The 18,852-nt window shown below is 39.2% G+C and overlaps 1 protein-coding gene across 1 annotated transcript in view; it reads left to right on the top strand.

The window, feature by feature from the left end:
- The first annotated feature begins 3,264 nt into the window (after positions 1 to 3,264).
- gpr158a (G protein-coupled receptor 158a) overlaps positions 3,265 to 18,852 on the top strand; it is a 101,847-nt gene continuing 86,259 nt past the window's right edge. The window contains exon 1 of the mRNA XM_053494508.1: positions 3,265 to 4,058. Coding sequence (XP_053350483.1) covers positions 3,265 to 4,058 — 794 coding nt within the window. The remainder of the gene's footprint in view (positions 4,059 to 18,852) is intronic.

The following is an 18,852-nucleotide window of genomic DNA, read 5'->3' as shown; positions in this document are numbered from 1 at the left end:
GCTGTGTACCGTGTCTCACACAGAAATATTTCTGCTATGTTTCCAACATTGTACAACCAGTCCTTGGGTTTAAGAAAGAAAAATCAATTAATACTTATAATAACTGCTGATCAATCTGTGCGCTGTTCTGGAAATAAAGCTGAATTCAGCTTCTTGTATAGCACAAATATTTATTTTCTTTGTCAGAGATTTAAATATTTTGAAGAGTTGATTAATTTCTTGTATACAGTCCTATGTTTCAGAATTAGAACTGTGAAGCCAATTATTTGTTTTTTTGTTGGTTTGAGATCAGAAGGTGAATAAAGAACTCTCGGTCAGAATTTCAGCTTTTAGTTCCTGATATTTTTTATCTCTTTGTGATTTGTGTGTTGTAGAACTTCCAAAACATCAGAACTCAACACTGGCTGGTGTTTCCTTCCACACAGGCGTACCTTGCTTAAACAATTAATAGCGCTCTCAGTCCAGGTCTGTGTTTTACTTGATAAATTTCCAGTTAAAAAAAAGAATAAAAAGGATAAACCAACATTAAGACCAGAGATCTGTCTATGGGAAAATAAGGCAAGCCACACATAGCCATTGCATAAACATTGAGTATAGCCAATATGACAATTTAGATTATCAGGAAAAAGAAACCAACAACTGGTGTACTATCAAGTGGATCAAAAAATAATAGTCAAGGAAAAAAAAGGTTGATGAGAATTGATGATAAAAATCATTGTGAAAGTTGTATTGAAAAACACACAAACACCACACACACACACACACACACAAACACACAAACACACTCACTTCACCCTTTGAAGAACACTTTGAGAGGAGAACTGTAGAGGCTGTGCCACAAGATGGAAACCTCTCATCAGCAGTATGACTCAGAAGGCCAGATTGGAGTCTACAAAGAAATACAGAGATGAGGTACAACATTTTTGATGAAGAGTCGGGAAAGACAAGATCTGATCATGATGCAATCATGGTGGAAGTAGTGTCAGGGCTTTGGCTTACACGGCTGCTTCTGGAGCAGGTTCACTTATGTTACTGATGATGGGAGCATCGACATGAAGAAACTCTACAAAACGAGTCTACAAACATTCTGTCTACCAAGTTACAGAGAAATGCATCCAGTCTAATCGACTTTATCATGCATCAAGACCATGACACAAAAACACACAGACAACAAAGCAAAGGACTTCATTTGGGGGAAAACGTGGAAAATGTTAGACTGGACAAGTGAATCACCAGACTTTAACCCAATTAAGGAACATTTCGCAACTAAATTGAGAACTCTCTGTACACATCGGGAAAAATATCACAACCGGGAAAGTCTATGCAACCATATTTTACATTATAGAGGGCACTGGTGGCTCAGAGTAGGTTTTTCACTGATCTATCATCTTTTATTTATCTTTTGAACTCTGTTAATGTGTCTGTTTATGTTTTATTCATGGACAAGTGGAAAGTTTTTTGGAAGTTTTTAAAGTACTGTACATGCAGTACTGTACACTTTAATGACCACTGATATTCTATATAATGTTCTACTGGGTACTTGCCCACGTGCACTGCAGATCCTGACGCCTGCATGCTACCAGTACCTGTGGAAAGGAGTGTGCGGTCAACTTGCTGCTGCTCCTCACGATGCTCCAATGTTTTGTCAGATACACTATATGGATAAAGGTATTTATCCGAACATGTTAATTATTAAATTGAGGTGTTTCAATCAAGCCCCTTATCCCAGTGAAGGATCTTAATGCTTAAGCATACCAAAACATTTTGGACAATGCTATGCCTCCAACATTGTGGCAACGGTTTGGGGAAGGCCCTTTTCTATTCCAACATGACGATGACGCAGTGTACAAAGCGTGGACTATAAAGACATAGATTGAGAAGTTTGGTGCAGAAGAACTTTACTGGGCCGAACACAGAGGCCTGACCTCAACCCCATCAAGCACCTTTACCTAAATGCTCTACAGAATGAAGGGGCAAGAATTCCCACAGAAACTCTCCAAAATCTTATGGACAGCCTTCCAAAAAGAGAGGAAGCTGTTATAGCTGCAAAAAGGGGACTGACTTCAAATTGAAGTAAATGTATTTGGATATAATGTCATTGCTTTTGTCCATGTAGTGTACTGTATATATACAACTGCTCAAACGTTTGGGATCACTTTCTAACTCCATGGTCGTTCCTGATGTTTATTTCTTTCTACACTGTAAAACAATGCTGAAGGCGTTTATCCAAAATAAACAACAATGAACAGTTGATATTGAGATGTATCTCTGCTACTTCTGCTCTGTAAAGCTTCATAACGGCTCTAATCTGAGGTGCTGGTTGTTAATTTGGTGAGTTCTGAGGCTGGTGACTCTAAATGAACCTCTGCAGTAGAGGTAACGTTTTGGTCTTGCTTTCGTCATAAGAGACAGTTTCATCATGTAGCTTGATGGGTTTTGCACATGCACTCGACACAACACTATATAATAAACGTGCTTTGTATGTACAGAATTATTCATTGCACAATGTGAACCTATCACTATCTCTCTTTCCATTTACTACATATAGTATACAATATATATACTACCATATATATATAGTATATGGTAGTATATATATTCTATATGGAAAGGGAGAGAGAGAGAGAGAGAGAGATAGTGATAGGTTCACATTGTGCAGTGAATAATTCTGCACTTACAAAGCACGTTTATTGATTGACTCTTTATTTATTTATAAATAACACCTTGAGTTCAGCACGCTCCTGTGCTGGAGAGCTCCTGAGATAACTGACAGGTGCACAGCCCACACAGGGATCAAAGAGGACCATTCAGCACTGGCCAATCAGGTCGTTCCAAGGGGGCGGGGCTTACACTGCCATCAGTGTGTGTGTGTATGTGTGTGTGTGTGTGTTCTGGCGTTTCCAGTGCTTTAACTGAAGCGCTGCTCGGAGGAGGGCGGAGTGTGTCTGCCAAGGATACCGAGACAAAAAAAAAAAAATTGAATTAATTTTATATTTTCTACAGAACAGGCAGGAGACAGATGTCTGTTTCGGATGGAGGAAATCTGATCTAACCAAAACAGAAAAAAAAAAAAAACAGGATGCTGCTCTAAGATCACAGAGCATCACATCATAGCAACGAGACAAATGTAACAGTGTGTTACGGAGGGAAAACAACAACAACAACAACAACAACAACAGGAAGCAAACAGGAGTAAGCAGGTCTACAGGTGAAGAGAGGATGCAGTGATTAGAGAGGAGAGATCTCGCTCAAGGTTTGAAGGATATGGCGGTGATCAGACTGGCGGTGATCAGACTGGCGTTGCTGCTGCAGGTGGGCTCCGTCCTGGGCTCTGCTCTGGCACCGAGGACACACGAGCATCTTCAGCATCAGCAGCATCTTCAGCATCTCCAGCATCATCAGCTGCCGAGGGTCGTGGCTGCGTTTCTGCACACGGGCGACCCCTCGGCGCTCGAGCGCGCCAACTGCACCGGGAGGTACGAGCTGAGCGCGCTGCGGAGCGCGCACCCGCAGCCGCACACGCGCTCGCACCCGCACACGCGCCCGCACCCCGCCGCCCGGCCCGCGCTGCGCGCTCTGACGCACGCCACCGGCTTCCTCCGCGCGCTGCTGCGGGAGCGCGAGCGCGAGCGCAGCCGCGTGCGCGACCTGGAGTGGTGCCGCGCGCTGGCGCGTAGCGTCGTGGACGGCGACGCCAGGATCCACCGGGCCGCTGTGGTGCTCGACGCCGCGTCCTCCTCCTCCTCCTCCTCCTCCGTCTACATCCAGGCCACGCGCCGCGGCGGCGACGTCGTGCTGCAGGACCTGTCCGCGTCGGCGCGCGACCTCCTCCGCAACGACACCGAGTGGTACCACGCGCACAGGCGCAGGGGGGAGGATGAGTATGATGATGAAGATGACGAGGAGGAGGGTCACGTGGGTGCGGGTGAAGGCGTACACCCCGTAAAGTGGTCGGCTCCGTTCCTCGAGTGCGACGCCGGGAGTTTTGTCCCGCGCTGGCTCCTCAGCCTGTCCACCGGCTTTCACGCGCTGAAGCCGAACCTCACACCCGACTTCAGGTGAGGAGTCACGTGCTTTTATTATTATTTTTTTCCTTTCTTTTTTGAAATTCGTTCCTTAAACCGTCGCGCGTGCTCACAAACCTCCTCTAACACACCTGAGGCAGGTGACTCCTCCCCCTCCTGTATTTGCTTTATTATTGTTTTTGGCAGATTTATAATAACTACATTTCACCCTATGGTTGTAGACACAGAATTGTCCTTTTAAAGGTAAACTTCACAACAAATCAAACACATCAAACACTTTAAAAAAGTGTTAAAAGGTTAAATCTAATAATAATCTGCTGATCTTTAATGTAATCAGTGATATTATTATTATTATTATTATTATTATTATTATTTGAGGTTGAAGCCCATGTACATGTCTGTCTGTCTTTCTGTACAACAGAACTCTCTGTCTAACTTATTAATACAAGGAAAAACCCATTCTGTAAGGTTAAGATAAGATAAGATAAACCTTATTAGTCCCACAAGTGGGAAATTTGTTTTGCCACTGCAGAAAGTGGACAGTACAAAGTTAAAAATTAAGAAACAACAGAATAAAGTAAAATAAAATAGAAAAAAAAGGTTAAGTATCTTACGCCTTGTTTACACTAAGTTGTCCTTCTTTGGTGGTCAGACAAATACACTCCCTGTTCGGCAATCGGAGAGTGAATCACAGATGAGAAATAGAAAAAGGAGATCTAATAAAGATGAAGTTTTGTCCAAAAATGACTCCCTAATCCTTGTAAATTAATATCTATTGGTGCAGGTGTTTACATTGAGGTGATTTCATTGTTATTTACATTGAGCAAGTAGATTATTATAAACCTATTTTAAAGTAGATTATTAAATATACTGTTCATAAAATCGCTTTTACTCAAAATTTTGATTTCACTCATGGTGCAGGTTAAACTTCAGGCAGATATATAAGTACTGCAAAAAGTTTAATTCAATTCTGTTTAGCCAGTTTTGGGTAAGGCTGTAACAAGATACAGAAGTACAGACAGACAAAAGATTTTATGAGTTTATCTGTTTCTGTTCCTCCAATGTATTAAAATTTCATTGCAGGAAGATTTCATTGAAAGAGCAAGGTCTGACCAATGTTCAGACAAAACCTTACTTTGTTTTGTATAGATACCTGTAATGAGTTTAGTAATTTTCTTACTACATCACTGATAAGAGAATTGTCATTGTCCTGTAGTTTTGTTATTCCTGCGGGAAGTAAACAATTGTGTCTGCTATGACATCACTGGGGCCATTGTTACTGCTAGCGCAGTTAGTACCATACCACCTTATTTCTAAAGCACTTTAAAACAACAACAAATCTGACCAAAGTGCTGTTCAAATAGTCAACATTTAGGCCATAAAACAGCAGGGTGTTTTATTAAAAAATAATAAATTGATAAGTAATTTAATAAAATAAAACAAAATTAAAATGATGGCAAGAAGAAAAAGAAACAACTAAAAACATAGCAACCCAAAAAACAAACTACTTCTAATAATAGTCATAATAAAAAATAATGATAATAAAAGTAGAAACTAAATATAAAACACAAAACATCTCAATAAAATACTTCACACTTGGTTGATGGCCAGAGAGTAAAAATGAGTTTTTAAACAAGATTTAAAAACAGCCACTGATGGAGCTTGTCGAATGAGTAAGAGTAACTCATTCCATAGTTATAGCGCAAATAGTAAATAATTAACATTTTTATTTATTTATTTATAATTTTTCACACATTCCAGTTAAGAAGCTGGCATCAGCACCCCTGGTGCAGGTAGGGTTAACAGTGACACCTTGATGGCGCTGCGGCTCAAACCCCTAAACTTCCAATCAGAAACCAGTTAAGCCACCATTGCCCCGTGTTTTAAACCATTAGTTATTTAACAGAAGGAAAACAATATTCACAACATAAATGATAAAGGCAAAAAAATCATGTTAGCCAATCAGAAGCTAGGAAAAAAGGTTAATACACAGTGTGTCACAGTCCCACATCAAACATGGTCTTCAAACCGTGTTTCTAAATTTCTTTACCCTTTCTGATTCTGACATCAGATTTCTGTTACTTAAGACCTCTCTTTTTAAAATACCTGTTTGTATGGACTCGGCTCAAGAGTTATAGAAGTTATAACGGAGACACTGTAATCAAAATCCCAGAATGCATTGCAGCTATACAATGCAGAGACTAGCTAGCAATCTACAAAACAAGATGACAATTGCGAAGCTGTTGATGCTGTCATTGTTATGAAAGATTGACCCTTGGAAGCTGGTCTGTTTAAGAAGATTGTAGAGATGAGGAGGTGAAAACCTGGAAAGAGTAAAAGGAGTAAAGCGCCACTGCATCACCCTCTTCAAGTAATGATAAAGTGAGGGATACCCGTGTAGTCCAAATTTATTTTGTTATGCTGTTGAAGATGATTTGTAAACTGTTCTGATTGTAACTCAAGTCGTTCAGTTTGTGTTTTCTCCCGCAGTGGTTTGAAGAAGGAAAATGAACCATCAATACCGGACTCTGTTCCTCCAGGACAGAAATGAAAGCTCTCCCAGTTTGATCCGTTAGATAATTAGCTGTGCAATGTCACCCGACTTGATATCGAGGGAATTCGATTGTGCACATCGTTATGTTTACTTGTTTTCCTGGTTCGTCACAAGACATATTTACGAGTGTGCTGTATTGTGTGGAGGAGAGATGTAATAAAAATAGAGCTGGGATATGACCAAGCTTCCAGGAACCGTAAGAATACAATTAAAGGGAAAAAAAAAAACCTAGATTATATTCCGTGTGGATTCCCGAGAGACGTGGGTTGAAACGCTGTAATGTCTTTTTAAGCGTGGATGTTGATACACCTTTCTGCTCATCTGTTTTTTCTGCTGTTTATCGGGTGGAGGATGTTTCTAAAAATAGCTGCAGATGTGCAGTAGGATAGGAGCAGCGTGAGAAACCCACCGGAAACGGCTAATTAATTCCTGCATGCACAACCTGGCTGTGCACACCGGTCTCTTCAGGAGATCATGTTGAATGTGTGTTTGATTTATGGAAAGTTTTATTTAGTTATTTATTTTTTTCAGAAACTCAGTTTATAATAAAACAGTTATGTTTATAATGCAGATGTCAGGTAGTATGATGCTGTAGCACAAATTTCAGTAATATTCTTCGAATCAGATTTTTGTGAAGAAAATTGATTCAGTTAGATATTGCATACTTTTTTTCCTGTGCCTCAAATTGATTGTTTAGAACTTTATTTTAAATTTATATATGTTAGCATTTGTGGTGGTAAAAATGCTGCAGTTCCTCTATAATCCTGTAGTTGGTGCTCTCTAAACTATTAATTAGTGGTGCTTGCAAGTTGAAGCCCTACTATTTTTATCTCACAGGCTTATTATTCTTCCATTTCTTCTTCTTCTTATTCTGTTCCAAAGTTTGTTGCGTAACTAGTCCTGTACTGTTTGCAGTAGACCCATGAATTAGGTGTTAAATTGTGCCTCTTATTTGTGCTATGACTTTTCTAAGGGATAACTTTTCCAAAAAGACCCATAGACTGAACATCGAGACCAGAGCAAGAATATCATAGAAATCTCAAATTTATCACATTTAAAGAGGCTTGCAAGCTGTGTCAGAACATATACCTTATAAGGGTGCACATTTGCCCCATTAACATATAATAGGTAACGTAATAATATTGTATGGGCTGGTCCCTGGGGATTCCCGTCCCTATTTATTTATTTATTTTAATCCATATTAATTATTTTACTGCTGGTGCTTTAAACACTTTAGATTTTAAATGGTCACAGGAAATGTATTTGTATGAATCAAACCACGCGATTTTCACTTTAACAGTCTAATTTCATTAGTATTTGATAGTTGATAATATTAGAACTAAGCAGCTTGTTGCTACTCTGTATCGAGTCCCTGTGTGATAAATTCAGACTTCCTGTTTACTTTGGTCAAGTTTTAATAAAAATTATATAAACAACCCCAGAAGTTAAATGATGCTAATCATATAATGTAATATAATATAATGCCCCCCCAAAAATACATAAAAATAATTAATACAAAATATAGAGTAAAAATAAAACAAATTAACCTGCACTTTACCTTAAAAAAAAGTAAAAATAAATCTCGACAGATAAGTGTTTCCGTTTATGTGCGCAGGTGCTGTGTGTGTTTTGGCCTGACGTTATGTTTGTGCGCATACGTAATTTGACACCGTGCCGGTTTACAAACACACACACACACACACACACACACACACACACACACACACACACACACACACACACACGCTAAAGGCGAGAGAGAAAGGACAGACACAGTGTCAAATTACGCGCGCACACACATAACGACAGGCTGAGGGAGAAAATGGATCTTTAACCTTCTAATGAGACTTTCTTTTGCTTTACACGTACACACACACGTGTGTTATAGTAAACAGTACACGTGTGCACAGATTTTGATTATTCCAGTGAGAGACGCGCACTAAGACCCAGCATGGAAGATGATTAGCCACAATTCCGCAGCACAAGAGGGAGAAAAAAAACGTTGAGCAAGCCTGATACATGATACTCGGTGCTCGTAATCCAAGACTTTCATTTATTAAAAATCTTTGCTTGTCTTGCGGAACACTCACACACCGCATTACTCGCAATCCGAGGTTCAACTGTACTCTTATTTTCCATCACAATCCAAAGACCTGCAGATTGGGCTAACCAGCATTAAGCAAGTAAGTGATTGTTTACCCTGCCTCCTGCTGCGAGTCTCCTGCGATAGGTTCCAGGCTTCTCATGAGCCTGTAGGTGGTATAGACGATGAGTGAGTGAGTGAGTTTCTTTGATTGTAAAGTAACTGGTAGCTTTGACAGATATTTGTGTGCAATAACCACATCTTATTATTTCTCTCCTTGTTTGTTTATTTTGACCTTTAGATGAAAATTACCAATTAAAAGTCTTGTGTTGCATGAGAAATAAATAACCAGAGATTTCGGCACGTACAGACAAAAAACATCTCTTCTCGTCTTGCAGCATAAATTTTTTTTAACAAGGATACAGAAACAGTACAACATTAGCCAATAATTATTTCTTAAAGCCGAAATTTGAGTATTATTAGTTGTATAAAGTAGATAAAAGATAGAAATTTAAAAATTATGATTTAAGATCAATAAATCACTCCTGGACATTCAGTTAGAGAAAAATAATCATGTTATTGTAAGTGTTCACAGTCACCCTGCTCCATGACCTTACCCCTTCTCTCGTAATAGCACGACACAGTATAATGTTTTATCCCTTACATACTGTATGTGATATTCACATAGACCCTTTTCAAACCTACGTCGTGATTACGTCATGGAGTCATCTGGAGGCGAAACAGTGGGAGGTTGGATGCGAGCATTAACTCCTTCAGGCTAATCAGCTACTAAAAGATGTTGTCCTGCTGTGGTGTTGTGAGTCACAATCAAAGGAGTAACGACTATAACGTTAGGTTTCATCACAAACCAGCTTTCATTGCCTCTAAAACAACAAAGTTAGACTGAAACACTGGTGTTTGTAGCGCACACTTCATATCTGGTGAGGACCTGTGTCTAAAGGTTTGTTATGTCACCTGTTGTTAATCAGGAAATAGGGAAACTACAGTAGGAGGAATAATGTGATTTCTATTATGACTGTCTAAGCACCTGAATGGTGATTATCATGTACTAGACTTGAGCTAACAGATGAGCTGCAGTTTCACAGAGACAGTTATTTTATAGTTTGTTGTGTTGTTCTGTGATCTCTATCTGGTAGGTGTAAATGTCTGCTGATTTAGATTGTTCATCATATCAATCCAGTCCCACACGTTTTGGTTACATTTTCCTAGGAACACCCCTGGTTTAGGAGAGTAAGTGACTTTACATACTCAGACAGATTGCTATTTCCTTTAACCAGTGTTAAAATACAAGCCTCCAAAAGTACCAGTAAGGGTTAGTTAATGTGTTTAGGAAATTATTTTGCCTCCAAATATTCTATGCCCACAAAAAGTTGTTTAAAAACACAAAAAAGGAGCACATAGATAGATAGATTGATAGATCAATAGGTACAGGTAGTCCCCGACTTACGAAAGGGTTCTGTTCCGGGATCACGTTCATATGTCCGATACGTTCTTAAGTCCGACAAATCGTCTTGTAGTCTTTGAAATCAATATACAATGTGAAGTATACCACTCCACTTGACTTAATCTCTGTCCCCTCTCCCTACACTGACATCTAAGAAAATTAATTTCACATAGTGTTGTCTCTGCGGCTTTAAATCATGGGGGGAATACCTGACTCTATTTTGTCTCAGAGCTGTTTTCCACTGTATTGGACTGTGAACCCTGTTTTGTTGAGGCTTTTCCGAAATTATGATTATTTACTGTCAGGACAGCTTTACAGAACAGACATTTTTTATCATCTTGCTCCTGAACTGATTTATTGAAACCAGTAAGGCAGACTAATGATTTACCTTTGAAAGAGAATCGCGACAGAGTAGTGTTTCTGTGTAGAGCAGAAAGTATGTGTGTGTGTGTGAGAGAAGGCGCGAGGAGGGGGTGGGTGTATGAAGGCGAGAGGAGGAGGGTGTGTGTAAAGGGGCACGGTGTCAAATTACGGTACACACACATAACAGCATGCTAAGGGACAGAGAGAAAATGGATCTTTAACCTCTCTAATAAGACTTCTTTTGCTTTTCACGCCCCACACACGTGTGTTATAGTAAACAGTACACGCGTGCATTGATGTTGATTATACCGATAAGAGGAGCAGCAGGGAAGACGATTACCTACACTTCCGACAGCACAAGAAAGAGAAAAAACGTTGGCTCAGTGGTGATCACGTGACGCTCGGCATCAAAACAAGAAGCGCATACATGATACATGATACTCGGTACTCGTAAAAAAAGACTTGTTAGTTTTCCAAGTCAAAAATTATTAAAAATCTCGTCTTGCGGAACACTCAGAATCCACGTTACTCGCAATCCGAGGTTTCACTGTACCGGACTTTATAATTATTATTTTTTTGGATTTTTCCAATTTTTTCCCTAATTTAGTCGTGGCCAATTCCTCCCCGTCACTAGGGGGCTCCCACATTAAGGCTACTACTACCCCTTAGCCGGGAGGGCTGAAGACTATCACGTGTTTCCTCCGAACCGCGTGACGTCAGCCGACCGCATCTTTTCGAACTGCTTGCTCACGCACCGTTAGGGGCGGAGTAGCACACTCGGAGGAAAGCGTTAGCAGCTCCTTCCGTGTGCGCGAGCTCACAGACGCCCCTGATTGGCTGTAGAGCCGTGATTAATGTGGGAGCATGAGTACCTCTCATCCCTCCACCCTGAGAGAGCTCGGCCAATCAGCTCTCTCTGTGGCTGTGAGAGAAAAACAGCATCACCCGGGGTTCTAACCTGCGATCTCTGGATGATCTCTGGAGGGCGAGCACTTTACCACTGTGCCACTCGGAGGCTACCGGACTTTAGACATTTGATACATTTTATACATTCACTTACACACTTAAGATATTGTATATAATTGTAAATATTAGTATCTGGTGCGCTGTAGTGTTTATTTTTTTGTACAATACATGAGAGCTACGTCTGTGATTGGACCGAAAGTAAAACCGCGTAAAATCTGCAGAAATACCTAACTCAAATGTTCTTAAGTTAAGGACTACTTGTACTTTATCGATTCCAGAAAAAAAAAAACAGAATTTTTTTTTTTGTCATCAGTGTTGTTATCATGTACTGTATCACTATATATATCAAGGTTTAAATTCAGCACACACCTTCTAATTTGCTAGCAAGCGTTCATGGATAATTACATGGGACATTTAACTATATGCATCAATCCAAGTCTCAAGTATTCTAAAATAAGGTTAATTACACTAACTGTCGGTCGCAGCATGGGTGAAAGTAGGTCTGTATGGTCTGCAATACTGAAGAAAGCAGCACTTCTTGCACTTTCAGCAAGAACACACACCTGATAACGTTACGTCATCTTAAACAACACACCGTCTCCTTAGGAATTGCTTCTAAGTCGTTGTGAATCATTTGTGCTATTTTATTTACTGCTACAAAGCTAACCATCTTTTAACACAAGGCTGAATCCCAAATCCCTCTCTAACCCCTGATCAAGGGCACTACTTGGTATGTGGAACAAGGGATTGTAGACCCTACATAGCTCATTAGCTTTCCATTTAACACTATTTGGTATTCGAATCCAGGTTAACAGAGCTGATATTCTGAAGTGGAATAAGTGGAAATATAAAAACAAAGTTATAAAGTGTACAGGACTGTTCATTCGCCAGCTCTGCCAGTCGCGGTTAGTTAGTTCCACCAGTCACCGAAGGATATGTGTTGGCAGAGCAAAAATAACTGGTTAAATAAACCGACAAATCATAAACTGTTGATAATAAATTGGTGTTTGTCCGAATATCACACTAGGAGGCTGTGCTTTATTGCTAGATATCGGCACAGCTGTGTTGTCTCTATTGCTCTCGCTGCGCCCTCAAGCCTACCACCGCATCACAGCCGTGCTATATCCAGCAATACAGCACTCCCTCTCGTGTGATAGTGCTTAATTATATTTCCCGTCAAATCCAATCCCCAAATTCCTGTTTGCAAGCCTCTCTGCCTAAATTTAACATCATAATGTGATAACTGATTCAGCAGCAACCGAAATATGATTTGCACTTTGAGTTGAATTTGATCAAAAACTAATACACAAAGAAACAAACAAACAGTTTGTGAAATGAATCAATGTAAGTATAATTGTGTTCAGCAGAGATTTATAGTGCAGTTCTGGTTGTTCATTTAAAAAACAAGTTGAAAAGAAGGGCTATGCGTCTATCAGAGAAGCACAGGATGTTCAAATCCTATCGCTAAGGTAACGATTTTAAGTCTTTTTGGGAACGCTGACTCGGCCTGATGGCTATAAGACGGGAAGTGTGTTAATGTTGTGCTGAATGTTCTTCGTCTTCGCTCTGTGTTCTCCACGGGGAGTAACCGTAACACAGCGGCTGACAGTGGAACAATACGACTGCTTCCTCCACACACACTAATTAATCCCCCAGGTACAGGCGACTGTGGCGCAGGTTACAGTCTAAACTCATTGCACTTCCTTATAAACCAGCTCTGCACTCCTAATGCAAACATCGGGCACATGATTTTGTATTAAGCTGTTGATGTTAAGATGTCTGCTTTATTCATTTTTAATTCCTAATTATTTTTTTTTATTCTTCAATCATTTTCTCATGTGATTTTCATTATTGAGGAATGAAACACTTTAGGACATGCATTTATGGAAAACCTTAAAAGTTATTATCCCTTATGTTGATTATATTGCCATAGTGGCTTTTGGTGTTTTATTCTAAACTTTACAATATTTTTAATCAGCTTACAGTACGATGATGTGGAATGCCCTAAAATTAAGTTAGCTCCTCCATATGGTTCAGCAGGTATTAACATTTGTTTTCCTACCAGTCCCTCTGTTTTTCACTTTCTGGAAGTTAATAAAAATAAATAAATAAATAAATAAAAACAGCAGTTATGGTACTGAGAAACCAGAAAGCGTAAAACTTCTTTGTTCTAAAGATCTGAGAAAAGTTCAAGGTATAATATAGGTCAAATTGTTCCTACTAAAGAAAAACATAATAAAGTAGAACTTTTGTAATCCTGAGTTTTTTTGTTATTTATTAAATTTACATTAATAGAAGATTTTATTAAGCTTTATCATGGCCTAGGCTTATTGTAAATAGCCAAGGTATGAGTTTACAAGCTATTAAAATATCAACCAGTCCAGTGAGTATGAGTTTTAATAGAAAAAAGAATACTTTTAATTCCAAGAGAAAAGAAATGACTCTTTTTATTTTTATTTAGACGTCTTCTCATGTAGAATAAAAAATATCATTTGAAAAACTATTACAAATCTTAGAAAAATCATAAAAACCTCCCCGATAGCAGAAGACTCTAATGCGGATGTGATGCGGATCTGCTAGAGGCAAAACTGGCCCGATCTAGTCGGATCTGTTTATTCCCCATGATGTTGAAATAAACAAAGTAAGCAAAGATAAATAAAATAAGGACTCGGCTATGTCTCACTAGAAGGCAAAACCTCAATCTCACTTGAATATGTTTGCTAATATGAACTGGTAACACAGGGAGTATTTGTGAAACGTTTGGACACGTCTTCTAATTCAGTGTTTTTTGTTTTGTGATTTATTTTCTACATACTAGAAACTATGAAATAAGTCACTTAGTGGTTAGCACTGTTGCCTCGCACCTCCGGGGTCTGGGTTTGATTCACGACAGTTGTCAGTTGTTATTATAAGACATATTTTAAGACAAGGTCAGGTCTGGAACAGTTCTTACAAGAACAGTATTGTGTCAAGTGCATTTGCAAAACCCATCAAGCACCATGATGAAGCAAGTCCAAAACGTACCTTCGCTCCCCAGCTCCACCAGGTTGCCACTGTTGGGCCCTTGAGAAAGGCTTTTAACTCTATCTGCTCCAGGGGTGCTGTATCATGGCTGAGTTACACTGGGATCTGCAAAGAAGGAATGCTGTAATGTATATGTGACAAATAAAGGCTTAACATAAACATTTTCACATAAAAGTTACACTACATGTTACATGTACAGTTTTATATGAAACCACAACTTTAAGTTAATTCCATCAGCTAAAAGTGTTGAATGTTTTGTAGTGCAACATTTTATATATTTTTTTCCGGCTTTTATTGTAACCTGAGCATGATTTTGGGACGTTATCTACTGTACCCTTTCACCTAACTGTCAATTATTAATACTTCATAGTTCATATTTTACACTCAGTAACATGACATGTGCCTTATGCTTTCACTTAACACGTAGTTTAGGATTTTCTTGACCCCCTGCGTTATAACCAAACCTTTGCTCAGCAAGTGCAGTTGCCCTTAAAAGTTGTTTCATGTTAAAGTGTATTTAACACCTTAATCCGTTAATACACCTTTGGTGCAAAAGAAAAACTACAGCTTTTGTATTTTAATAATATTAGGACGCTCTCTTTCTTTGACGCTCTGTCTTCTTAATTTCTTATATGGTGATACTCTGTCTCTGTCTCTCTCTCTCTCTGTCTCTTTCTGTGGTTTGACCTGGAATGTATGAGTGTGCGGACCATGCAGCCGGTCTGTGCTTGATGACGTACAGTTCACATGTTGGTCAGTGATATTGTTTACTTTCTTTGATTGTTCGTATAATCGGAATTATTCGAGGTCTGATTGTTTGGCCTCCTCATGCTGTAATGCATGACCTCGGTTTATGAATATTTCTATATTTAGCTGGCGCTAAGTTAATTCATTCCACTTTAATGATTTAATCCGAGCTCGGTGGTCGCAACATCACAGCCTATTAACAAACCCGTCCTTAATCTGCTTGCATCCAGCCCCGGCTCCGAGCTCCGAGCTCCTCTCCCAGATAGCACCGGTCAATACGCTGATGAATAAATAATGAAAGATGTACAACAGCGACCAGGGGCCATCTTTGTTATAGCCGTCTAATGCACCGCCTGACACCTTAGCATTAATTTCTGCGACTCGGAGCGTTCCGACGTTCGAAGCTGCTTATCCTGGCAGATAACCCGCGAAGATATTTCACTCCTGAAACAGCCGGCGGCGACGGACGTTCGGTTGAAATGCTAATTGCTTCCATTACAGTCGCTTTGCTATCTTGACAAGTCCTATTATGCGGCGTTTTCTGAGAAGATCGATGCTGGAGATCATTGCGTGTGATAACACTGCGCTGAGATGGAACCATAACACCTGTACGGGCAAAGCAATCAAAAAGATATAACGGGATGCTACATGTAGGAGGATCGTATCCCACTTTCTGTGTCTCTGGAACAGAATCCACTCCTACTCCCACTGATATTATTAAAAACAGCTCTAAAAGTGTGCTGTTTATCATTTTACCTGACAGGTATGTGTATCTGTAGGGGGAGGTGATGTGGGACAAGCATTATATTGTAACTCTTAAAGTAATTTCAAGCATGAGGGGTGTTCAAGTCAAACTGGGACTTTTTTTTTATGGTGCAGAATAACAGAACACAGTTCTGTAAGTAAAACCCCCCTTTATTCTACACAAATGCACTTTCCTTAGTACGCCGGAGCCATGTTTGGACTGCCTGTTTTATGTCTGAATCACTGGCCTCCCAGGAACTCCTTTAATGCCTCTAACTTGACTGGCAGACCTTCAAATATATTCATTCATTTATTCTTTATGGCACCTATCTGCTAAAGGGTTGTGGGAGGTCTGAAGATTATCCCAGGGGACTCGGGGCACAGGATGGTGAACACCGTGGACAGAGTGCCAATCCACCGCAGGGCACACGCACACTCGGCGATGCCATTTAGCGTAATCTGTATGTCTTTGGACTGTGGGAGGAAACCAGAGTACCTGATAAACCGACAGAGCACGGAGAGAACATGCACACTCCATGCATACAGGCTCAAAGTGGTAATTAAACCCTTGACCCTGGAGTGCTAACCGCTATGCCACCGTGCCACCCTTTCGAATATGTGTTTGATATACTGTATATATAAAAAAACATGCAAACAAACAAACAATGAAGGATCAGATTTTTTCTTTTAATTAAAAAACTATGATTCACTTGCTTGGAAATGGTTTAGTAAAAAACGTGGCACTAAAAAGAATATAAAAAATTTGTTGAAGTATAGCTGGTGCTCAGAAAACACATTCTTGGTTAATATAACCTACTACATGTGTAACAGTCATATTGACCACCTCAGAGTGTCTCATGGTGTTTAACAGTGAAATGGCCAGACCTGGGAATGACGTAAACATGACATAAATGTATAAATGTCATTTTTAAAAACGTATTCCTTCTCACACACCTACTTTACGTTTCTAGCCTGGCCTATTTTGTTCTTATATTTAGCTAAAACTGGCCATAGAGGGATATTTCTGAGAGAAAAACAATGAAGAAAGCTGGGTCAGATCTTGTGGGAGATGCTGTTAGGTTACAGGTATGAAAGTAAAATTGCACCTTATTTTAAGTGGAGTTGGAGAAGTGGAGATCGGCCCTTACTCGGTACTGTGTTCCAATCCCTGATCTGATCCAGCTAGTCGTGTCTACATGGACCTGTGATTCAACCTGGAGATAAATGCTGTAGGAAAGCAGAACATTTACACACAGAGACCTATAAGACCTGTATGATCAGATATACTTGCTTTAAATGAGGCGTATACAAGATGGCTGCCGTCTTATGTGGTGTGACCATCGCGGAAATTAACCCAACGAGTCTGTGAGGTGCTAGACACTGTGTAAACACCGGGGGCAGTATAGAGCAAAGTGCAACTGCCTAAACCACCCAGTGTGTTAGGGGTTAACAGTGTATCCGTCTGTATTCATATTATAGTCTTTGGTACAGGATGGTCCGAGTGCGTTCGGTTTATCTGTTACCAGTGCTGGGGGATTTTCACCATTAATTCGGTTAAAATTAGTTGAAATGAGAAAAAACACAAACAAATTTCTTTCTTCACCCAATAATAATGCAATTCTTCTTTCTTTCTTTCTTTCTTTCTTTCTTTCTTTCTTTCTTTCTTTCTTTCTTTCTTTCTTTCTTTCTTTCTTTCTTTCTTTCTTTCTTTCTTTCTTTCTTTCTTTCTTTCTTTCTTTCTTTCTTTCTTTCTTTCTTTCTTTCTTTCTTTCTTTCTTTCTTTCTTTCTTTCTTTCTTTCTTTCTTTCTTTCTTTCTTTCTTTCTTTCTTTCTTTCTTTCTTTCTTTCTTTCTTTCTTTCTTTCTTTCTTTCTTTCTTTCTTTCTTTCTTTCTTTCTTTCTTTCTTTCTTTCTTTCTTTCTTTCTTTCTTTCTTTCTTTCTTTCTTTCTTTCTTTCTTTCTTTCTTTCTTTCTTTCCAAAGTCGCTCAATCTTTTTTTTACCCAATCATTACATAATTCCTTCCTTCTGATTTTGCTCCAGACACTCAACCTTCTGATTGTGACGCGGGACTCAACCATTACACAATTCTTCCTTCCTTCCTTCCTTCTTTTCTTTCTACAGTCACCCAATCATAATACAATGTTTCTTTCTTTCTTTTTCTTTCTTTCTTTCTTTCTTTCTTTCTTTCTTTTTCTTTACCATTTTTCTCGTCACCCAATCATTACATAATTCCTTCCTTCTAATTGTGTTGGGGCACTCAACCATTACACAGTTTTTTCTTTTTTTCTTTCAAATTTTTACACCTTGTGTCTTTTGTTGAATTTAAATTTTTAATGAATGGGGAGGTTTTTGATTTGAGCTGCAGTTCGTGATTGTCAACCTTGTTGTGCATGAAACCGCTGTCAGGTACGGTTTGGCTCTGATGTCTATGTTCATTATATAATGTATGTGTGTGTGTGTGTGTGTGTGTGTGTGAGTGTGTGTGTGTGTGTGTGTGTGTGTGAACAATGAAGGCTGCTTCTGCATGTGCAGACAAACTAATGTGTGGAGTATAAAGTGTTCAGTGGTGAGGAAAAAAGTAAAACAGGCGGTATGAAAAAGAGCAAGAATATAAATGATTGTGCAGCATATAGTTAATTTTTTATTGAATTTTTTTAATTCCAAATCACTGGAGAGGAAGAACATAAAGGTGCAGCGGTATAAATAGTAACTCATAACGAGACAGCTCATTATATATTAAGTTCACACGAGAGCACAGTATCATTTATTTTCTATTAGGGAGAAATTTTTATTAGACGTATTTATCTGCTCCTGATCCTGATTACTGTTTAAACAGGAAAACTCAAAGGCCCTGGTTCTGTAGAAGATGTTTTAAATAAA

The sequence above is a fragment of the Clarias gariepinus genome, chromosome 4, assembly GCF_024256425.1.
Source record: "Clarias gariepinus isolate MV-2021 ecotype Netherlands chromosome 4, CGAR_prim_01v2, whole genome shotgun sequence".
Classification (NCBI taxonomy): Eukaryota; Metazoa; Chordata; class Actinopteri; order Siluriformes; family Clariidae; genus Clarias; species Clarias gariepinus.
Note: the sequence above shows the minus strand (reverse complement) of the source record. Positions and strands in the feature narration are given on the sequence as shown.